The 24,842-nt window shown below is 42.8% G+C and overlaps 1 protein-coding gene across 1 annotated transcript in view; it reads left to right on the top strand.

Annotated features, from left to right (window-relative positions):
- PAPPA (pappalysin 1) overlaps positions 1–24,842 on the top strand; it is a 181,553-nt gene that overhangs the window by 9,047 nt on the left and 147,664 nt on the right. Inside the window, exon 2 of the mRNA XM_037400862.1 lies at positions 16,895–17,963. Coding sequence (XP_037256759.1) covers positions 16,895–17,963 — 1,069 coding nt within the window. The remainder of the gene's footprint in view (positions 1–16,894; positions 17,964–24,842) is intronic.

Raw genomic sequence — 24,842 nt, 5'->3', positions numbered from 1 at the left:
TTTTCCGGGAATTATTGATATTGTTCTGTTTAATATCCATCCTAGCAGTACACAGACAAGGAGCGAGCAGTTCTCACAAAAGAGGGAGTGAGGGTGAAGTAAAACTGAGAAGCATCTGGGATTGGCCTGGTGAAGTAGCATCTGAGACACATGATACCAGCTCATGAAAACAAAAGAACTGCTGTGTTAGAGAAGAAAACACTCTGTTCTTTGCTGATCAGCTCCTGGGGTCTGGTAGGCTTTCCTTGAGTCTTCCCTTCGAGTGATACTTGAGGCTCCTTTATGTCTTCTCCTTTCTCCCCTTGTTGTGTTTTTCCTCCTTTTCCTTATCTAATTTATTGCCTCTTTATTTGCTTTAAATCACTTTCCCATATGGATTTCTCTCTTCTGACCCATCTTCCCCTCGCTCATCTGATTCCCAGGAGTCCTCTGTTGTCATGGAATTGGGAGAAGAGCAGCCCTGTTCCTGACACCGAGCATCAGCTGCAGGCTCCTTTCCTCCTTCATTTTCTTTCTCGTTTAGTCTCTGCTCTTAGTGTTGGAAGCATATTCACACAGATCATCCATTGGATTGAGGAAACAGATCTTATCACCGTTATTTTGTTTGTTTTATTTAAGACAGGGAAAAAAAAAAGGAAAGGAAAGGCCTTCAATGTTACGAGTGTTACTGAGTTTTGAATGTAGGGTTTTTTATCCTGTACTGATGTATTCTAGTACTGTTAGTTTCCTTTACCATTGCAGTAAGACTGATTTTGTGGTCCCAATAACTGCCTCAAAGCATTCTGCTGATGGTGGTGATGAGATTCTTAGGCATGACAGAACATTACCCTTACAATCAGGGAAACTGAGGAAAGGAGGGATGCTCTGATTTGTCCAAGATGTGGTAGGGTGGTGGTGACAGAGCTAGAAACAGAACCCAGCTTGGCCTTTTCTCAAACTTTTTTTTTTTTTTTAAAGGGGCAATGACAGTTATTCCTTAGCCTAGGTTGTTCTCCATGTGAAGCCAACACACCCTAATTCCTGCAGGATGATCCTTGTAGCTGCTGAGGGTTCTTTGTTTGCTGTGCTGAGCTGATGGTGGTGACAAAATTGTTTTACCTGGTACTGCATTGTTGAAACCACTGGCAACACGGGGAGTGGGTGAGGAAGGCGGTTGGTGTTTGTGACATGAGGTCTTTGGAGATGGCAGAAAATCAGATTTTCTGGAATTACTATGTCTGAACAGACATGCTGGTGATGTTTGAATCAGCATGAATTACTGTATTTCTCAAATGGAACAGTTTATGCAGCCCATAATGGGAGAGAAAAGCAAACATCACCGAGACCCTTAGTTCAGAGTACTCTAAATTGGAATGCTTTGATATTTTTGATACTTCTACACATTGATTAATATATTGACTTGCTGAAACAGCTTGTGAAATGTGTAAGTTGCTCTTCCTAGGAAATGCTGCAAATCTGTCTCTGGATATCTTGGGTTATTAATTAAGGGTGAGAGCAACCTGTTTATCCCCTAGTTAAACATGGACCGGGTGAGAAGTTGCTGAAGGGGCTTTGCACACAGTGTGTTAGTGCCACAGACTGTTTTGGGGAGGGATCATAATCTAGTGCACACCCTCATGGCTAAACAACCAGTGTTTCTCTCGGGAGTGTCAACAGGGAGGCTGTACATCATGCAGTCCATGCGTTTTTTTTCTGAATTCAGTAGCATCTGTGCCTGTAAAGTCTGAGGTGCTGAGCTTGCATTACTACTGTCTTACATTGCATCTGTCTTGTGGATAAACAGAGCAGCCTCTCTGAGGTCAAAACAGCACCTTTCACCAGTGATAATTTAATGGGAATTATTTTCAGCATAAACTAGACAAGCATTGGAAGCCTCCTGTGCTGTAGCTCATGAATGGAGATGTTCAGGGAGAAAAGGAGTACTGGGAGAAAAAGCAAATGTTAACTAAATGCATTACGCACATGATTTTGAAACATGTACTTGGCAGAGGGAAGGGTGAGAAGTACAAGCCAGATTCTGCTGTTGAGCACACCAATGTAAACCTAGAGTAACTCCGTTGGAGAGGAAATCAGGGGGACTGCTCCAGACCGATGAACGTGTAGAATCTGGGGCAGAGACAGCGCATGCAATGGGGAAAATGAACAAGCTGAGAAGTGAATGTCATGGAGAACAACCTCCAACCACCGTCACCGCTGTTGATAGTTTAATTTGGGTGTGTAATGGTTATGGTGATGCAGTGGGAAACATTTGTACAGTGTGGGGTTGTTTATACTTTTTGGAGCATTTTCTGCATATACCTATCGTAATCCCTGTGGACTGTGAAATTAGGCGATACACCAGTTTTACAGTGTTTGTGTTTCCAGCAACAAACACTTCTGAACTCTACTCTCCAGTCTTGTGGCCCTAAACTCCTTCACCTCCTCCCATACGGTCCCATCTCCAGCAATAATATCCCCTCCTCTGTTTATAAACAAACACCCTCAGAGGAAGTTCACAGGAAGCAATGTTACTTAATGAAAATCAACGATATGCTCAGGTCCATGCTGTGGGCTGGAGCCAGCAGGGTTGCTGGATGTTTCCTACTCTGCATCTGCTTGTAAGAGTTTCTTTGATGAGATGTTTGCCTGTCTAACTATGTGTCTTTCTCTTCCCTTCGTCATGGAAAATATGAAAAAAGAGGGAGTAAAATTATAAAATCAGCATGGACAGTATTTGGGAACCCAAGCAGGGAGGCTAGCATCAATGAACTTGTAGAATTTCTTCTTAATATATCCACTGATTTTGTCTATTTATGTTTTTTTAAACACTGAAATCTAGATTCTGGCTCCTGGCAAAACTCTTGCTCTTGAGTTGCACAAAGGCTGTAAAAGGACTAAAACAGCCCAAAGGATAATTGTCCTACTGTAGTCTGAGCAGAAGGCTGATATATCTGGTGTTGCACATCTCTCTCACAGAACTACCAGCTTAAGGAGGTAGGAGTGAGCTAGACTCAAGTAAGTAGATAACACAGGACTACACCATGACATAGTCACCATGAGCTTGGAGCAAGGGACAGATCTCCATGTGCTGTCAGCTGGAAAATGCAAAATGCTTTAACTTGCTCCAGAGGTCCCCCAAACCCCTTGCAGCACAGGGGGAACCCAAGAAGAAATCCATTTTCTTGTGACTGCCCCTGGGTTGTGCCTTTAGTACTACACCTTGGTGGCCTTAGACAGGAGGTGAGGGAATTATGTGTTTGTTTCCTTCCAGGAGAAACTGGGATCCTCTAAAAAGCCTTTCTGCCTACTCAAAATGTGTGGGAGAATCACCAGATAAAGTAAAGTTCTGGGAATGGGGGAAGCAGCACTGGTCAGGACTGTGGTTCCTCACTTGTGCAGAGGTGTAGTATTAATGCAGTGCTCATGTCACTGTCCAGGCTCCCCCATTTCCATAAGCAGTGTCTTGGGAGGAATAAGGGTGTTTTTACAGACATAATAGATGTGAAAGCTGTAGTCCCACTTTTAGATGTAAGAGCCTTGAAGTTTTAGATGTGTTACCAAAGGTGTCTGCTGCTGGCAGAACCTCCATACCTTAAACTGTGATGGTTTAAAATAGCCTTATCTGTTGCTTTTTGTTGAAAAAGCAGTTTCTCTTATTGTACAAATATTTTGTCTTATCTATAAGACTGTTCCAGTGTGGTCTCTCCACCTCCCACCCCAATGGGGGGGAAGACAATCAGAAGTGAACATTTTGTATTCCAGCATCAACAGAGTTTATCAGTGGTTGCACAATCACTTTGCCTGTGAAGAGATTAAATAAAGAATTGGGGCAGGGTGGTGGTGGAAATGGACCTGATTTATATTGGTGAGTATCCTCCAAGAATTCCAGGATAACTATCAACAGTTTCTCCTAGGAGGAAAGTTGAGCGAATCATTCTTGCCCTTTGAAGAGCTCTGAATTAATGAAGAGCAGAGTATCTTCTGCTCTTTGTGCTGGGAAAGACCAGAATTCCCCGAAGTCCCCTTGCTAGAGATGGCTTAATCAAACAGACTGTTTACATTCTATGTCTCACCAGAGGCAATGCTCAAACGGGGGTGGTCTTCAGCTATACGCTGTAATACTAGGGGTTTTTTTGTTTGTTTGTTTGTTTGTTTTAAACGTCAGCATAGCACCAGTTTTACTGGGAAATGGCTGTATCCAAACACCTGCAGGCTCCATGGAACAGGCCAGAAAGGGAAGCAACAGCAGCTGAATCACACAGAGGCAATATGGTACCGCCAGAGGTCTGTGTTCCTTCTCCAAAGCTTTCTAAAGGGTTGGAGTTTGGCATCAAAGGTGGGCCAGGAGCACTCATACTCATGGAGGAAGGCACCTGGCAGCATTAGGAGGCTGAGCACTGGACTAGACTTTTCCCTCTGCTTCAAGCGCTGATGGCAGAGGTAGAGAAGCAATGGCCTTTCTGCCCCAGCCATGTGTTTTGTCTTACACTGTGAAGGCCAAAGTGTTTTGGCAAACAAGAAAGCACTAAATGAAATGGGAGCTATCTATTTCATAAGAGAGAGGGAAGAAGGAAACAAGATTAGGATAGCTCTTCCTACCATCCTACCATCTCCTGCCTCTCCCTTCCCTCAGAAGGAACGTCTCTTACACCTACATCAAGAAAACAACACTATTGCACATCTGTATGTCTGAAATTGACTATAAACCTTGAGTCAGGATCTAAACTTGTGTTCTGATACTTTTTTTTAAAAAAAAAATACTTTGGTTTCTTCTGGAAGTGATGTATTTCCGCTCCCCATGCACAGGATCTTCTGTGCATCATTGAGGATGATGCACGTAAGTAGGCAATGTGGCCAACATTCTTCCAAACCCAAGCAATCCAACCAGCTGTTCTACAGGGATGTTATTTATTGAGAACTGTCAATGTGTTCAACACATGGTGTCCTTTGCACTAACAAACTCGCAGCTTGGCTTTTATGGGGTTTCTCTGACACTTGTCAAACACTGGTGACAGGGCAAGCTTGATGAGGCACTGGTTTTTACATGAAAATTATTATAGAAGGGCATTGCAACAAGATGTTCTGTAAGGAAAGGAGAGACGGAGACTAGTTGGCAGGAAGGAAAACAGAGGCAGTTGCAAAGGGTAGAGGTTTCTTTTTGGCTGGTGGTTTTGGGAAGAGAGTAGAGATTTCCTTCAGTGATAAATTAGAAGCTTTGGAGAAAGAAAGGGTGTTTGTTTCAGCAGTGATGAAACCGCTGTGTGAGAGAAGCCAGCTCCCTCTTCTGCCAGTTCAGGCTGCTTATTTTGTGGTGTAGTGGTTGGAGGTGCACAGGTTGTTCTGGGGTTTTAGTTGTTACTTTACAACTGCTCTGAGGTGTCTCCAGCTCTGCCCTCATCTGTGAAGGTGGGATAATGGTTCTCAGCAGCTATCAGATAGGTGCTTTTTGTAAGGATGAGGTAATATCATCAGAGCAGTACTTCGATCATGTATGATGCTGTAAATTGTAAATGCCACTCCATTGTACCAAAAAGAAGGAATGCTCATCCCAGAAGTCCCATTGCCCAGGGTTGTGCTAGGTCCCTGCAGTGCTTCACTGCTATGAAGAGAAGACTGAGATTGTGGAATGCCAAAGAGACAAAACGACAGAGGCATATCTTGCCAATCTCCTCCTTATCTATTTGTCCCATCTTTTTTCTCTTGACTTGTGTAAGCTCGTATTCATGAGTATCACAGGTATTTATTTTCCCCTACTGAAAAACAGAGCTGTTGTCTGAACAGTGTGACTCTGGCCACATTCCCTCCTATTCAGCACAATTTAGTCTTGGCTTTTTACTAGTTAATATTTTCTGTCAACAACCTGCAAGAAAACACAAAATCAGTCCTGATAAAATTTGCAGATGTTGCAGAGTTCAGGGAGTGGTAAACAATGACAAAAACAGGACTCTCATTTGGGTGTTTTCAAAAATTGAGAACATGCAAACAGCATGCATTAGAATAAAGCCAAATGTGAAGTCATACATATAGAAAGACAGGCGGCAAGTCATACATAATAGATGGGTGGTGGGGGAAGGGTCTTTCACCTGGATCTGCATGTGTAGGAGTAACTGCCTGTTGGAATAGATAAAGCGTGTAAATGTGAGCTGCCAATGTGTTGCTGTGGCCAAAGGTTTAGAGTCATCATTGGCTATGTAAACAAGGAAGCATTGAACAGGACTGGGGAGGTTGTGTTATCCTTGTCCTGACACTGGAGTAGCTGCTCCTGAAGTACTTTTCCTGGTTCTGGTGTCTACAGTTTCAGAAGGATGTTGTGTGACAGAGGGTTTGGAGGGAAAAAAATGAGCCATGACAATAATTATATGATTTGTAACAAGTCTTAAAGTATTTGCCTCAAGAAGATTAAGAGGTCACTTGATCATCATGATCTTTAAATATATGTTTGGGGAATATTAATCTGATAATTGGAGATTGGAAATATAATAATGGAGGATATGAGTAAATCCAGTGGATGCACATGGAGACTAAGCAACTTCAGAACAGTGAGAAAATATGGTATTTTAGCCTTGAGAGTAGTCAATCACTGAAAAAAACTTTTTGGTTAGAACAATGGGATACCTGGCACCAGAAATTTCACAGTAAAATTCAGTGTTTTTCCAAATTGCAAGGTCTTTAAAGAGAAGTCAATTCAGTTGTCACCCATGTGAGTGTCTCGAGTTCTTCTAACGTCAGATCATTCTGGGGTTTTCAGCTATAACTGCAAAAATAATTGAATCCCACTGTAACACACAGGTAGCACTAGGATGCTAATTTCAAATCTTCTGTTTTTCCAGTATTTCTATGGATTCTCCTTGACACTGGGAGGATATTCTAATCACCATATTTCCAGCTCTTTGTAGGGTTTCCTCGGGATCACTCTAGTTGAATTGTCAGGATCAGTTTCATATGATGTTAATCTTGGTTAGATTTTGTCACCTTTAACCAGAACAGTGTGCTGAGCAATGCCTTGACTTTTCTCCTTCAAAACAGTCCAGTGTGCTAGTCTGAAAACTATCAGAAAAACAGGACTAAAATCTTTTCTCATTGAAGGTAGTTGACTTCAATGAAGCCAAGAATTTAGCTGTAAAATACAAACTTTGGGGAGCAGAATCATGGTTTCCCTCTGGAAGCTGGAGCATTGACACTGTCAGAAGTGTGAAGCTAACACAGCAGACATCCCTTAAAAACAAAGAAGTGAGTAAAACGAACTAAGCCTGGGGTGACTTTTGCTTGTCACCTTCTTGCTGGGTGGTCTGTCTCACAGTCTCAGGGTAGAACAGCGGTCCAGAAGGGTATGCAGGCTATATGCTGAAATTACCTATTCCTGTGACTTTGGCTGAGTTGCAAACAAAAAATATAGACCAAAGACCTGTTGAAGGTAATGAGTGTTCTGAGACAGGATTTCAGTTCATTTGACCCACCCCCAGCTGGAGACCATTCCTCAAAATTCAAATTTAAGCCAAGTGCTCAAAATGCCCCAGTTTACTCCCTCAAACCCATGTGCACAAGTATATATAGGCCTATGCACAGAGAAAGCAGTACGTGTACATACTACTTTGCTAGTCTTCATTTCTTTGGTTCCAAATTTAACCAGAAGTGGAAGGGCTGAAATAACATATGAAAGGCTGGACATACGATACTTCCTGCTGCTCAGCTAAACACAAGAATTGCCAAAAATCTTCCAAGGTAGCTTGTTTCTTTTACATTTTTCTCCCAGATCTGCAGACTTGAGAAGGTCAATTACTTTTGAGAAGCATTTGACTTTGGCAATGCTTATGGAAAGCAAAGTAGAATTATGACCTTTTGGAGGTTTGCCCATCGTTGTCCCATCTTGTCCTTTAAGAACTAAAGGCTGAATTTTCAGCTACAGCCTTCAGTTTAACAGGTGTGAATTTGTTTCCGTACACTTCTAAGACATTGTGAGTGTCTGTCTGAGGATTTTCTTTTAGATGTCTATTTATTTGTGCTCACAGATCAAGTGATCACTGGTATTTGTAGAGCAGAAATACAGGCTCAGGTATTTCCAGAAGGAAAATCATAGCAAAACAAATGAAATTGGATTCAAACTGAGCAGAAAAATAGAGCTCTAAAATTATATACTTAGGTTAGTATGTGGTGACTACAGCCTATCTGGAATGCATACTCTAATAGTTATATCATGTTAGAGCAGCAGGTTTTTGCAGCAGGATGTTTCCTAGAAAGCAGAAATATCTCTGTGGTTTGTGTATGGGTTTGGAACTTGCATGCAAGTATGGAGCGGGGAATTTGAGGCATGAAATAGTCATGATTAGAGAAGGCCCGGCTCCCTTTCAAAAGCGACAGCAGAGAACAGGCACAATCAGCTGTGTTCTGCCTGCTGCTGTGGCATGCTGTTCTACGCACCGCATCGGAGACTTTTAAGGTTGCTTTTAAGGTTGGTAAATTCCTCAGTTGTTTCCATTAGTACAGGAAAGATGCAGTCATATGGGAAAGCCAGATGCAATAAGATATTTGAGTCTGGATAAGATCTAAGATATTTTTACAATAAGATATTTAATTCTCACAGAAGCAAAGACCTTGCATGGTATAAATCAGTGTAAAGGTGCTGGAACTACTCAGTTTTGCACTCACAAAATATCTGCCCAAGAATGTTCTCAAAATCCAATTAAATAACTAGAACTGTTTCATGTGGAAATGCCCCTCAATTACAAAGACAAGTCTAAGCTATCATGATGTGATTTTTACAGTGTCCTCCCAGGGTGCCTTAGTTTGCATTCATGGAATTTTTTGTTTTTGTTTTGGTTTTGTAATAATGTGGATGTTGGCCATCTGTCTGATCCTGGAAAGGTTGTAAGGTTGTCCCCGCTCCCCAGGTCCTCTTCCCACTCCCTCATTGATCATAATGTTTGATTTAGGTGCCACTAGATTTCCTTCTTTGTTCTCTAGCCCTAAGCTCCTCCCCACAAACACACGTGCATTGTGCAATGGTGTAAAAGCTCTTCTCTCTGCAGCTGGGAGCAGTAACTGCTCAGCTGGTTCCAGTGCTGCTGTAAAGGTCAGAGACAAGGGAATTCTAAAAGGCAAAACAAGCCATGTTGTTGTCCCCCCTTCAATCCTGGCTGTGTATTTTGATGAGCATCACAAGCAGTCTCATACTAGACCTCCACTTCTCACCCCTCTGTCTTTCTGGCCATCGAGGGGGTTCCGTAGGGCAGCGCGTTGGGCATTTTTCCAGCACGACTACAGGCTTGGCCACTGCTACAGCTGATTGACTTGCAGTGCTTGTCAGGCACAAAGCACATTTTGAAAGGAAATGCCATATTGAACTCCTAGTGAGCTGATGGGTATTGTGTATGGTCATCTGATGGCACAGATGTGCCCCTAATAATCCTTCCAGGAGAGCGTTTCCTCCTGGGATGCTCTGGCCATCTGATCTGCTCTGAGGTATGCTGACCTGTCTTGACCCAGTTTATGATCAATTCTCTGTGCTGTTTTCTAAAAGCAGCCCAGAAATACCACTTTATCATTTAGATTGCCCGGAAGTTATGGGACTTACGTGTCTGTTCCTTCCATAGAAGATACCCTCTGTGTTTGCTCTCAAGCATTAACTCTTACAAAAGGGAGGAAAGTCACTCTGTGTTAGCATGCACAAGAGTAGATTTCTCTGTAGAGCTTTGATAGCTAATCAGTATTTGGCTAATAGCTCAGGGAGGAGGAGATGACGTGGAAGCAGAGGTGACGTTTGTTCTACCAAGCATGTTGCTGGGAACATCCATCTGTGTGTGCAGGGTGACCCTTCTGCCGGTGTGCTGTTGTGTTTACGTCCTTTTTTGTATGTTCATGTGTTGTTCCAGTTTTGTGTGTTGTGCACGTGTCAGTGAAAGATGGATTTTCACGCATGTGTCTCGATCCGTATCTCTGTGTTTTGCAAGATCTGCTTTTGAAGTGAGAATGATGTTAATGCTGGATTTCTCTAAAGGTGAATGCACTGCCTCAGCTACAATAGGATGGTTAATTCGTAACCTGGTTCTGCTGATCAGTTAGCATAGATAAGCTTGGCAGTTGAGAGGTGTGTTAAGGCCCTTTTGAGCCAAATCAACAAACTTATGGAGGGCTTTCCATTCCCTATATTTGAAGGACATCTGGGTCTTCATAAACACTAAACTCTGCTTTGTTGTCAGGGAGCCACACTAGAGTGTGTACAACTGGCAGCCACCACCCTGAATTCTTGTCCAAATCAAGCCTGATGCAAAGCCTCCCATGTTTACGGCACACACTGGTGATTCTCTGAAGGAACATGCTGATGGCTGCAGAGTTTATGACTTGAAGTAGTATCCAAATGAAGCCTGCCTGTACTATCTTAATACTGTCCCTATATCTGCGTGTGTTATCATCATCCCTAAAAACATGGACACATACTGGTTTTCCAAGCTTCAACCAAATATATTCAGTTGTTTCAGAGAACAAGGCAGGAGAAATAAATTGTTTCATAGATATTATAAAATCCTTACCCTTGCTCTCTGGAATGTTCCCATGGTCCCAGACTTTATAGCAGGGACTGCAGTTTGACCCTTGTAAAGGATGTGCTTTTTGCTATCCATCTAAAAGCCCGCCTAAACCTAGTTATTAGATCATAAACAGCCACAGTTTGTTAACCAAGTACCAGTCTCCACTGGTTCTGCAGCTTTATTGTGAAATGCTTAAAAAGATCTAGATAAGCCAACCTTCCCACTAATACTTGTTTACACTGATACTGTATACGAAGGAGCCCTTGCGAGAGCAATACCCGGTCCAAGAATGACCCTGTTACAATATGGCAAGGACTGAAGCTCGCTTCTCTGTGCCATCTGGTTATGCAGTGTTGTGTGTTCACTTACACCTCAAAATCCTCACAATCTAATAATTTCTCACTAACCCCAGCCTACCAGATCTGTTTGCAGTAAGCTCTTATATACTCTTAGCGGGTATATTCTCACAATAGGTCAGTGAAGTGTCACTAATATGATTGTCCATGCCAGCGGCTGCTCTGTTGCAGCCTACATGATTTTGTTATCAGAAGGGAAGGATTTATGTAATGTTCATAACTAACCAGCCACTACAAATTCATGTTTTGCTGTTTTATCCCTTGTTGTCTCCCTGTTTTCAGGCTTCAAGGTATCTCATTGAGCATATGAGTGACTGGGAATTTGAGAAACAGTACAGAATATATGCTTAATTTAATGCTAAATGGCAAGGATATAAAGATTTTGATATTTTAAAGAGCCTTAGGCCAAATTCTCAATGTTACAAAGCATAGCTGTATTAAACTCCACATTTCTACATGAAGATCTTGTCTTTCACGGCAAAACAAAAAGAACTCCATCCTTCTGTCTCAGATCTGAATTCTATCGCATAGCTTGTAAACGATACTATCTGGTGTGAATTCAGCTAGATTGATAGCAGCAGCAGCAAACATCCCCTTTTTGCTCGCTTAAGTAGTACATTGCCACCTGAGCAAGTCTCAGGTGGTTTGCTTGAGCCACTCCTCGTCTCAGGGGGCGACCTCAGGAGGACTCTTAGCTGTGTTGGAAATGGTATAGACAGAGATGTTGCCTTAAGTACTCTGGACTTTGAATTATTTAACTATTGTAGAAGGAAGTGGGGGTTGCAGGAAGCATGGCAAAGGAAAGGAGAGATTATTTCTCCCCTCTATATTGGGTTCAACATCATACCATGAAATACCCAGTGCAGAACTCAAGAACTGCTCCAGTGGATCTTCACTGACTTATCCAATTGCATGGAACATGGGGATACTTAACCCAAATCTGTCGGTTTTAATTATTTTCCTCTGGACAGATAAAAGCTTTCTATAGGTTCCTGTAGAATATTTGCTCTTTCAAGCGTTCCTCTGTGCTTTGATACTAAACGATTAAAGCATGCTAAAGAAAAAAACAGCCCCAACCTTTAGCTCCCTGTTCTTGGGCCCCCTGACTGCAGCTTTGATTGTTGACCTAAATTCCCCTTTCATAACTGAGTCCTGTCACCTCTGGTTGGAGTCTCCCAGCAAAACAGGCACAGCCAACTTTCAGAAGTGCAGGGCACTGTTTTCTGTTCTGCCTTGCACGGCTGTGACGGGCTCCGCAGCACACCTGATGTGTTCAAAGTCAAACTGACCTCCTTCTTCCCCTTCCCCCAGCCTCTTGGCTGCTGGAAAGGAAAGCATAACAAGTCTTTTTTTTTTTTTTTTTTTTGCTACCCGTTGCTCAGCAAAGTGGGGAAGATTGCTGTTAGCAAGATGCAAGAAACAGCACTGAAGTGAGGGAGGAAGGCCTGGAGTCTGTTATTGATAATATTAAAGTGGATTACAGCAGCTTGCATGGGCGACTTCGGCCTCTCCTCTTTCAAACTCTGCCCACAGAGTGCTACTTATGGCTCCAGCAGCCACAGCCTCTAGCTGTCAGTTCCCGTTTCTCTGTGGCTGCTGCTGATAAACATCTGCTCCAATCTCGGCATCACAAGCTTGGTTACAGCAATGCCTCGTGTCCTCACCCAGGACTTTCTTCCAGGAGTTCAGCCGCTGATACTACTGTGCTCGTGCTGCCAAATCCTGTCCAGCGCGCAGGGCCCCTGTGAAGATGTGGCTCTTTTTAAGTCCCCAGCAAAGTTCTGAAAACAAACTGGGTTATAAATCATGCAGTGGCCTTGGTTAGGGCCTCCTGGAGGAGGTCAGATGGACAGTTGTGTGCTGGACCAGCTGTGGGTCAGTAGCCAGAGAACTGAGATTTCACTTGTAAAAAAAAAGGAGAGACTCTATTTCTGGTTTTCCATGTTTGGCTTTTGGCTTTAAGCCTTTGGATTTTAATTTTCCAGCTTTCCCCACTCTTTTGATGCCTAGGAATTTACTTTTCCTATATGGGACAAACATGGGACTGGAAGGAGCCTCGTGGGCCATTGAAGTCTGTCTCTGACCAAGCATACAGGAATGTGGCATCTTGCTCTGTTCGTGCACCACTCCAAAGTTGTCTGCAAAGTGACTCATTCCTTTGTGGGGAAGGAAGGTTACCAGTGCCTCTTACTGGAAAGCTGAACTAGCTCCTTGGGCTTCAGGAACACGAGCTTTAGAAGGGAAAAACCCATCCAGACTAGGGAGTTAGAGGGGCTGTCAGTATTCTTCTCAGCTTTAGCTCCATCCCTTTCTAGCAACTCAGGGCAAGCAGAAGTGAGGAAAACTGTTTGCTGCTGTATGAAACGTGTACATATTTTTTTAATCTAATTGCTGTGGGGAAAACAAACATCAGTTTTATTTCGCACCATTTCTTGGCTCAGAAACTGCAGGCGTTTTTGCCAAATTGTGGTTTTTCAGTCATTGGCTTGAGTCTCATTTACCATGAGGCCTCTTTACACCACTTTTGGTTTGTAAAGGGATATTAAGTAGCTAAAAATGTCCCTTACCACATTATTGTAAAGAATTCTCAGTGTAAATGAGACTCTAAACTCTGTATGTTTTTCATGTAAATGTTGGTTGTGGTCACAGCTGAATTTTGAAATTCGGAGTGTCAACCATTGTGAGGGGTGATTTTGCTCAAAACCAGCCTTGCTTGGGGTAAAAGAGGCCTCCTCTTGTTTAAAATGTTCTTAATTATGTCTAAGAAATAACTCATGGCTATGGAACCTTTTACTAAATTGAAATAAATTGTGAAAACATCAAATTATTCAGTTTTCAGAAGTTCTGGCAATTATTTCACATGTCCCTCTTCCAATGGCTTTACCCTTATTAGTTGTCACAGAAGAAGTAATAAATTCTTTTATTATGACATCCAAAGTCCCAGCTGAAATTAGTTTCATTGTGCTGGGGACAAAACGGAAAAGTGACACTCCCATAGCCGGAGGGTTCTTAGTCTAAAGCCAAAGTGAGTGAAGGATTGGGAAAGTAAGTACCGCGTACAAGCAAAAGAAGGTCATAAATAAGCAGTGCAACTTGCAAGTTATAGGGAGTGTGGGTTTCTTATCCCTTTTCTTACTCTTTCCTTTCTCTTAAGAATAAAACAACTTGTGCTGCTGAAGGGATTCTGTTCAATCCATCTTTTCATCAAGAGTTGGATATCTATAATAGTAAAAGTTTGAGAAAAGAATACTGTGTGTGGCGTATGGATTCAGTAGTGACCTTTGCCCTAAACTAGCAAATGTAAGGAACTGGAATAGTAGACTGTTTTAGTTGAGCAGCTTTCATACTGGCGTGTTCCGTGGTGTCCCTATTGTCACTCGTTTTTTTTTCTTGTTCTGCCCTCCTTTGGCTCCCTGTAAATCTTGAATTGATGGCAGCTGTTTGAGCCAAACTCAAGACACGTTGCATCACATCAGGGTTTAAATGCTCAAAGGCAAGGGAGGATTGCTACTATTTTGTAGTATTCCTCCAGCAGCTCCATCTGTTCAGCTGAGGTCAATCACTAGCATCACGCAGCACTTCAGAGAGAGAGGAAGATGTTCTTTAAAGCTGGCTAGGAAACTGAATTTCCATTCCACGATTTATCAGTTCTTTGAGCGAATATTTCCAGCCCTGGTCAGTACAAAAAGCCAAAAACCTTGACCTTAAAGACTGCATGGTGGACTTCCCCAGAGCTGGAGAACCCAGAAGCCTGTGCCAGGATTTCCAGCCATCCATCCAACAGCAGGGATCTTGGATGCCTTAAGAAACAGGTGGAGCAGCTATTGTGTGTGCAGCTGCCCTGTCATCTGCAGGCCTGGAGAATTCAGTCGGCAAAGGTGGCAGGAGATGGTGGGGAACATGGCTGGGATGGGTTGACCTTCTGTGCTTGCAGTCAGAGCAGCTGAAGCTGTCCCCGGGCTTCTCCTGGCACGTTAAGGACCCGCAGCTTCTCAGAGAGGTTTGTTGGGACTAGCCCATTTCTGCATCACTTCTTCTGCTCTCGTGTTGGCATTTCTTGGCAGGCAAGGGCTCTCTTACAAAATGTCTGACCAGCTCTAATGGTTTTATTACAATAAGTTGAGATTTTTATAGCTTTTTTTTTTTCTTTTAATGACTTATTTGGAAGAGGGACTTGCCTTGCCAGCTGTCTTCTTGTTCATTGCAGTATTATCCACCCAATATTGTTGGACAATACTTTCTTTTGAGATTCATAAAAATGCAGATTTTTATGGGTTCTCATACATCTGAAAATGAATGCTTTGTAAAAGTATTTATCCCATAAAGAAAAATTTAAAAATGCTTAAAAAACAGATTCCAGAAGGTCATTGGTAGCTTTGGCTTTCATATCACAAATTTCTCGGGTAAACATCCATCCCAGCAAATGTCTTTTTTTTGTTTGTTTTTTCCCTGGCATATTTGTTTTTTCCTTGCCTGGTTCTCCTCCTCTCCTTTCTTGTGATCAGAAGTAGCAGTATAAACTAGAAGCTGGTCTCGAAAAGGTTTTGAACCGAGTGCACCCTACAGATGAATAAACACATTACCTTCCGAACCCTGGGATCTCTCTTCCAAAGGAAACAGGAAAAGGGGGAGCTCAGAGTCCTTAGCAAAATACCAGTGTGCAGAAAAAAGGCCTGTTTAAATTTTTTTTTTACTTTCCCATCAGAAGATTTTTTTTTTTTTTTTACAGAGGTAGGAGCAGGAGAGGGGAAGGGTGTGAGGAGAGGGGGGAAGGTGGGTGCTGGGAGAGGGGAGGAAAAATACAGTGAATGCTCCTGTAACCTTTGCTCTGTTGATACTAGACAAGACTGCACTGTTAATGAGTGATTGTTAACAGATGGCTGTTGAGCAACTTAGTCAGAAGCAGAAGATGTTATTTGGTTGTAGTGCTGGGAGGGTTAGGGTGCAGGGGTGAGGTAAGGGGATATTTAGTCTTTTCATGAGGACTCTACTGTCAGAGATTTATGATTTTCTTGTAGGCTTTTGGAAGTGCGGGCTTGGGGGAAGGATTGTTTTCTATATGCTGATAGTAGAAAAGCCGTGTGGTGCTGAAGGCTCTAACGATTAGTTTTTCATTTGAGGGGTGCCCCTGCAGCCCTTGGCCTTTGAGAACTGAAAGATGGAAATGTCTTTACCTTGCCAAACCTCATGACCCAGACTGAGAAGGAGTGGGCTCTTCCCACCACACAGAGCTGTCTGAAGACTGGCTGGGAGCGGTTTAGGTGTGATCCACGCTTTGCCTGTGGGAGACATCATTAGTGTGTATTCCCTGCAGTGCACCAAATTGTTAATAAGTGCGTGTGAGAGGGGGCAGGAATCTTTTTGAGTGTGCGAGTCCATCTGTGCATGTTTCTTGCCCTTTTCTGGTGGGATATATACCTTGTTCAGCACATCCAGCATACCAACATATGCCATGTCCTCACCAGTTTTTAATAGGTATGGATTTGAAGGTAGCCTGGACACATCCTGTTCACTCTCTGTAGGATGTGGGTGCTGGAACCTATCAAGATTATTGCAGCTGCTGAGTGTTTCTCAGACTGTGCAGTACTTAGATTTTATACTTCATCTTTCTCTGGACATTTTGAGATACAGTGTTCAGGGGTATGAATATGAGTGAGACCAACAAGGATTGCTTCTCAAGAGTTGTTCTTATATTCAGCCAACGATGTATGGCTTGGGTGAAGGTAAGAACCAAATGCTCAGTACAACATTTTGCTAATAGGAAGTTGCAAAAGATTTTCGGTCTTTGGTCAGGAAAGGGACATTAGGACATTAGGACACGCCACTGGCAAATCTTGACCTTTAATAGCAAGTTTTAAGATAACCTCCCACAATCATGCACTAGATGATTTAATGTCTTTCTTGTACACGTAACTTTCTAACGTATGTAGGTGAGTGTGTATATATGTGTATAGATATATATTAATGTAATTTAAAGACTATTTTCTTTATTCTGTCATACTTATTTATTCATATTTCTTTTCTGGGGGCACATAGGACTATATGACAAATGTTCTTACACCTCCCGTGACCGAGGATGGGTCCTGGGGATTAACACCGTCAGTGACCAGGGGAATAGAGACCCCCGCTATTTCTTCTCTCTGAAGACGGACCGTGCTCGCAAAGTAACCACCATTGCAGCACATCGCAGCTACCTCCCCAACCAGTGGGTGCATCTGGCTGCCACGTATGATGGGCACCTGATGAAACTCTATGTGAATGGTGCCCAGGTGGCCACAAGTGGAGAGCAAGTGGGCAGCATCTTCAGTCTTCTGACCTTGAAGTGCAAGGTGCTCATGGTTGGAGGAAATGCCCTGAACCAGAACTATCGGGGTTACGTAGAGCACTTCAGCCTCTGGAGGACAGCCAGGTCTCAGAAGGAGATCTTGCTGGACATGGGCCAGGCAATTCACAGACAAGACACGCCTCTACCTCAGCTAGTTCTTCAAGACAGTTTACTGAATGTGAAAAACACCTGGTCTCCCATGAAGGATGGCAGCAGCCCTCAGAGCAAGTTCAGCTATCATCATGGCTATTTGCTGGATACCAGCCTAGACCCTCCTCTCTGCGGACAGACAGTCTGTGACAACACGGATGTAATTGCCAGCTACAACAAGCTCCCCAGCTTCCGCCGCAACAAAATTGTTCGCTACCGTGTGGTAAATCTCTATGACGACAAGCACCAGAACCCCACCGTCAGCTGGCAGCAGATTGAGTTCCAGCATCAGCATTTAAATGAAGCTTTCAGCCGCTACAATATCACCTGGGAGCTGGAGGTGCTGGAGGTAAAGAACTCTTCCCTTCGACACCGACTCATCCTGGCCAACTGTGATATCAGCAAGATCGGGGACGAGAACTGTGATCCTGAGTGCAACCACACCTTGACTGGGTACGATGGCGGAGACTGCCGACACATACGCCACACACTCTTCAACAAGAAGAAGCAGAATGGTGTGTGTGACATGGATTGTAATTACGAGAGGTACAACTTTGATGGCGGGGAATGCTGTAACCCAGAGATAACAGAAGTCACCAAGACGTGCTTTGACCCCTATTCTCCTTACAGGTAGGCAATTTCTTAAACAAGCTTGTTATGATTGTATTAATGCATACCTGTCTAGTTATTGATCAGCCTTCTGGCTGTTGAGCCCTTGTGTTGTTGCCATTATGGGCTTTGGAGTTTGTAATTAATTTATTTTGTCCTTAGTATTTGGCTCATGTTACAGTTACCCAGATGCAATCTCAGTAATGGCCTCAACAGCCTCATACCATTGAATTGGTATTCTCCATCTAGGCTAATAAAGACCAAAGTGGCCAACTTTGGGAGACCCATTAGTTGTTGGTAATGAGCAGTGTATTGTAGCATTGCACAGTTTTTATTCTAACCACAGAGTCTTAGGAGTGGGGATTGGATGTCATAGAAACTCATACGTATTTGGAGAGAGAACCACCCTTCAGGCATGGAACAGAACATAAACACTCTTAGGCAGACTTTAATTCTTAGGAATTCTTTGAAGGTAGGTAGGTTATTCTATATGCTTAATGCTATGAGCTTTCTGTAAGCACTGCTGCAGACGGGCAGCTGAGTCCGTGGGTTATGAGCAGGGAGGTGGGTACCAGGTTCCTGGAAGTGCTGTTGTACACATTGGGTGCATAATTTAACTCTTCTGCACCCCTTCATACATATATATATATATATATATATATATATATATAAAAAAATGGGGCTGAAGCCATTTATTGCAAATGGCAGAGAAACCTTCTGTGGGTGGATGAGAGTTTACGAAATCCTGAGATCCTCAGCTAAAGGCTTCCTTGTGTTGTAGTGTGAAGAGTGGCACCCTTGAATAACTTGCATCACTGGAGTACCATATACCTGCAATTACTTCAGTTTGGTTTTGGTCATCTTCAGATGCGCGTTAGTATGTTTAAGTAAAAGGTGTTCCCTGTGAATGAGTTTGAAATATAAACACACAGAAGATGAAGGTTAAAGCTGAAATTCTGTTGTCTGTATCCCATGTTACAGTTTTTTTAGGGCAGTTCATGGAGTCATGGGGGAAAACCTCTAGATGGTCAGAACACCCTGTGTTGTCAACACTAAGGTTCAGGTTAAGAAGGAAACTATGAGCTGTTCTGGAGTCCCTTCCATTATAGCAATTTAGGCTATATTTGTAACTTCCTTAGTAGAGAGAAGTTTTTAAACAAAATTATCAGCTCTACTGGAGCTTTAAATACACATAATTAAGCTGCAAAGAAATGCTTCCTTTCCATTTTTTTTTAAACTCCAGTGAGGTTGTTTTTGAAAAAATCCTTATAGCTCAGCTTGACTTCAGCCAGTTACCAGTGAACAAACCTCAAATGAGAAAATACTTTAAATACTGGTGATTGAAAATATCGAAAGGAATAATACCAATCTTTTAATAATGTTCAACTGGAGAGGAACACAACTAAGCAAATATCATCAAAGGCATAATGCAAATTGGATTGTTTTAACACCGTAGTTCTGAGAACTCGAGGTGTTAGTTATAACAGCTATGACAATTTTTAGAAAAATACTTTATTTTTAATCTGATAGTACCCTTTTATCACTTGTTCTGTGACCAACATAATACCCATACAAAATGAAACAAGAATAGCCTTGTAAATTTTAGCTGACAGATTTAAGCTTGTGCCTTAATGTTGTTCTGATGTACAGAGATGTTTCTATTTCAAATAAAGTCTTTTTGCTGCACAGATTGTACTTGCACAAACCCGAGCAATAAATTTACTTCTAAAATCTGAAGTTACCTCAACACAGCAGAGTTGCTTTTCCTATGTCGTTGTGTGTTCCTATTGGAGACAACCACCTTTCTGAACCTGTCTGAAAGATTTGTATTTCACCGCATTGAGCTCACAAATCTTCTATATGTTCATTGAGGTGGTTCCACAAGGAGCAGCCCCTCCTCTTGACTGACACGCTGAAGTCAGTGAGGGAGGCCTGAAGGTCTTCTTCCACAGTGTAGAGCCTGAGAATATCCATGGATCCTCCAAATATTTTTTCGCAACAGTTAGCTTTTGTTTATTTGTCTTTGCACAGACATTGTAAGGCAGCATTTATCATTGGCAATGAAAGCAAGAAGGGAGTAGAAGACACTCCATCTCTCTGGAGCCTTTATTTGGTGGCTGATGTGCTTAGGCTAAGCTCATGCCCACCACTATGATGGGTGTTTGCACTCAGTGTGGCAAAATAGAGCAATTAGCTCTGTGGACTTATTAATGAGCTTTGTAAAGCTGAACACTGAGTATTTAGGCTAACAAATACAGGTTTAGGACAGTGGCTTTGGCAGCAAAGCCTTCATTGACTAAAAGGCTGAAGATTCAAACCCTATGTTTGGCTTTGGTATTGCCCTCAGCATTGTCCCCTGAGAGAGGTTTCCATGCCAGCTAGTGACTCAGTCAAAATCTGTGACTCAGTTGGCACCATCTGGGCCCATTTTGCATCACCAGCCCCTCTTGTCATCACTTTCATTGGCAAAGAGTCCTCAGTCCTCTCTAGTGCAGGCCTTGCACCACATCAATGAAGACATCTCCACAGCCACCGACAACTCACATCTAATTCCAGGTATTTCCTCTGCCAAAGTTCAGTTTAACAATAGTAGAAGAAAAGGAAAAGAGCCTTCAGTCTGGTGAGGAAAGGAGGGGGAAAAAGATGCAGTGGGATCAATAAAAAGTTTCCTGAGCTTTGGGCTGTAAAGACTTCACAGTCTTCCTTAGTACTGGGGGGGCCTTCAGATGCTACTGGCTTTTGTTCCTCTGCATCCTTAGTGTCAGCAGTTGTAGCCAGCTGTTCACCATGCAGAGTTTATTCCTGAAATACTTTAGTCCTTTGGAACCAACCAAAAAATTCTAATGCTTGATTAATGTTCTTATAAACAGGAACCCTCTTCAGTGCCTCTTCGTCCCTAAAAAAGATGTATCCATTTCCAGTCACTCCCCTTCTTCTGACTGTCTCAGTCCCAGTCTACCAGGCCTGGGACTGTCCATCCTGGGACAAAGTTACTATGAGTCTTGTCACAAAAAGCTCTGTGGATGCTTCTCGGCTAAGTGCAACCACAGATGAGATATCACTGAAACAATTTCAAGACACCTCAGATCTGATTTATAAATTTCTTGTGATCCTTTTGGCACCTTGGGCAAAGTGCTCCAGTACTTTGATGGTGTCCTTCAGCCACCTTTGTGGTGCAGCTATGGGGATCTTAGAGCTGCTCCCAACAGCCGAACTGGTTTTGCTGGTTTTTGGTTTATTTCCAACCTCTCTTTCTCTTCTGGAACCTCCTCAAAAATATTTTTCTCCAAAGAGCTGAGATTCTGTGCCATAGTCAGGTAACAAGGATGGTGGAGCATGAAGATTTAAGTACAGTGACATATCCATAAAGAAGTTTGCCAGAGGGACAGTTCAGAGGGACAGCACTGATAGATGGGAACTCTGCTCTTAGAGCTGCTCAGCAGAAAAGCTGTAAACATTGTCGTACCATCTCTCCTCTTTTTTAATAGCCTACAGGGAAAAAACAAAAGACTGGTTATCATTAGCCACACAGCAGGCTTTATCCAAGAATATGTGCCTCACTTCTTTTTATTAATTTTTTGAGTGGGACAAAATTTATTTAGTCCCTGCACAAGATTTGCAATTATTGTGCAGCTTTTCTTTATTTCTGCAATTCTGGGAAATTAGAACATGCTAAGGTCATACAGTCTGTCCCAATATAAAGGGAAGAAGCAAGGATAACCACTCTTGTCAGAAAGACACATTCCTTGTGTTATTTGGGATACTTTTGGTTACAAAATAGGGAGGACTTTGAGCTCATGACACCTACCATGGCTCCTTTTCAAAAAACTTGAAACAAACAGCAAGGGATCATAGGAAATCATGCTCTGTATGTGCCATTTGATGTGGCAAATTCTTGCACCATCCTATGGTTAACTGAGCTGTTGCTTTTATGTAATATTGGGCTTGCACATCAGGCTTCACCACAGGATCGCATGGACAGATAAGAAAGCATTCCCGTTGATGCTGCCTTAGGAAAAGGCTGATGAAATTCCTGAAACAGTAAAGACTACTGGAGTGTCTTCAAACACCCTCGATTCATACAATCTACTGTGAATACTTGCTGGAAATCCCCTCAGAATAACTGACCCTGGGGACTGGCTTTCTCAACATCCACATGTGTGCTCTGAAGGCTCCCACAAACCTTCAGTTCTGCCTAAACAAGAGGCAGGGATGAGCTGTACAACTCCAGAGCCTCTTTGCAGCACCTGCCTGCAGGCTCGGGGTGACACCGAAGCAAAGAACTGAGGCCCAGTGCCCTGCTGATCCAACCCTTTTCCATGGCCTTTTTCAACATTCGTGCAGTTCAGCACAGCTTAGCGTTGCATCACATCAGTTCACTCAAGATTAAGGGCATCAGCACATTCCAGGCACGTGTAAATTGGACTCTGAATACACATTTGAACAATCTGTAGGAATCTCCATAGTGGTTTCAAAAAGCAATGGGTACGGCAGAGCCTTGTATGAAAAGCACACTGTGCTAGACCATACGGACCCCAGCAGTACCAGCTGGAGGTGGCTAATTCACAGCCAAGTCAGCCCTGTCGAGGTAACCGAGCTGTGGCTACACTTCAGGGCTCCTTCATGGAGTTTCAAATCAGATCAGCCTCTGATCGTTTTTTTTTCCTTCTTTTCCACTGGAAAACTTTTCATGAGGCTTCTTTGCAAAATATGGTCAACTTGCTCTGGAGGAGGGAGGCATACTTAATGTCCTTTTCTAGGAGCTAGAAGAGTTGTAAGAAATATTCCTTGATTCTCAATAAAGGACTAATTTCCACTTAATCCTAAACACTAAAAAGAACAGAAGAAATTCATCAAAGCTCTTCGATTCAGGAAGTTTGAGAACTTAATCCCCTGCCTCAAAGAGATCATTGTGCAACTCTTGACATCAAGGATTCCTGCATTCTCACAGGTATCAGACAGACATATAGCAAATACCTGATTTTTTGTCAAGGGGTTTGACATTAGATGTCCAGTTCTCTAATTTCCAGCCCCAGGGCTGTTTAGAAGGTGGAGAGGTAACATTCTAAAGGACAGAGATGCTGTGGTAGTTGTCACCGAAAAGCCAAGTCCCAAAAGGAAACCCTCTATTCTCTCTGTTTATTCTGTCCTTTATTCCAGATGTCAGGGATGTTAATCGGCTGCGAGGGGATGCATCTGCCCCCATGCTAGCAACTGACATCTATAAGTCTACTATTGAATTCTGATATAGACAGGGCTTCAGTACTAAAGAAACTATTTCTACATATATGATCGCACACCCTCAAAACAGTAGGAGTTTGCTTGATTTAGCTTGACCCACAGTCATCTTTTCCAACAGTTTTTCAGAGAAACATTTTTTCCCCAAGACTCATAGGACTCATGGCTTCATTCATGGACATTATCCATTATGTAAAAAGATCACTGTCTGGTCAAACTGCAGGATGCTTGGAATGAAGACAGCCTATAAAATCTATGGAGTAAACTATCAGAGATCATTAAGAATCCTTGTGGGAGACAATAGATTAAAGTATCATTATACTCTCCAGTGCTAATGCAGACCCATTTGGCTCTGGGGCCCACATGGAAGATTTGCAAGTGCAGAGTCTGTGGATTTGGCAAGGACTGAATTTACCCCTTGATGCTCTGCAGCACTGCATCCTCTAGGACCAGCTGCCCCACTGACACTCTCCAGCAGCCCCTTACCAGCCTCTGTTTCAGCAAACAAGGTGGAGCTCATCCCCTCCCATGTTCTGGAAAGTAGCAGTGTATGTAAGCTGTTTTATTCCCTTTGCTGATCAATTTAGATTATACTGTCTCACACACAGGCCTACAATTTGATCACGTCCAACATGCCTATTTCAAGTGCTGTGGGGCTTTGCATTAATCACTGTTTTTCTCCCATATCCATTTGTGCACAACCTCTCTTCACCAGTGGGTGTGAGGTGCCCTTTGCGTTTTTAATTAGCGGCAGCTGAAACCTTCTGTAAATTCAGGAGGTTGCACCTTTCAAACAGAGAAAGATGCAAAGCATGGGCTATTTCTGTGGCAAGCTTAGCCAGGTGCAATACTTACATTTACAATTCCTGTTCTGTCTTTCAAACTTATTTTTTGGTAGGAATTTAAGTCCAGTTCTTGCAGGCAATAGCTACCTTTTGAGGAAATACAGAGCAGCCACCTCTGCCATGCTCCATTTACAGCATCCATGAACACGATTCATCTGACTGCCTCTCACGTGGATTGCTGGACTTGGGCAAAGAGAACTTCAGTTGGGTTTTTTTTGCCTAATGATCCCTTCACTATTGCTGCCAGTGGGAACGTACATAAATCTTTCAGAAGAGATGATGCTGACTTGTGCTATGTCCTGGGGGAGTCTGCTTTCTGCAGCCACACTTCAAATCCTCAGCATTACTGGGGCATTCACATAGTGGGTTCACAAGGTTCAGGAGAAGGGGTGAGAAGGATAAGGTGAATTTTCTTTATTCACTCTCAGCTGAAAATGTTGATGTGAGCAGGGGCATGAATACTGGCCTAGCAGCTCTGCCTTTGCCCGGTATCTGTGAACTTAATGCCAGGGGAGAAAGCCAACCCCAAAATGTGATTACTCAGAAAATAGCAGTTTCTATAAGTAGTTTATATTTTTGTAGAAAGATACCTTTATGCCACAGAGGACTTTCCTGCAACCTCAGAAGATGGAGGATGGATTGATGGATGGATGGAAAGGCTGGGGAAAGAGATACAAGTTTTGACCAGAAGAAACAGATAGTAGTAGTAGAATCACAGAATGGTTTGATTTGGATATGATCTTAAAGACCATCAAGCTCCAAACCCCCTGCCATGGGCAGGGACGTTTTCTACTAGACCAGGTTGCTCCAAGCCCCG

This window comes from Falco rusticolus, chromosome 9 (assembly GCF_015220075.1).
Source record: "Falco rusticolus isolate bFalRus1 chromosome 9, bFalRus1.pri, whole genome shotgun sequence".
Classification (NCBI taxonomy): Eukaryota; Metazoa; Chordata; class Aves; order Falconiformes; family Falconidae; genus Falco; species Falco rusticolus.
The sequence above is the reverse complement of the archived record's forward strand: the minus strand, read 5'-3'. Positions and strand labels throughout refer to the sequence as shown.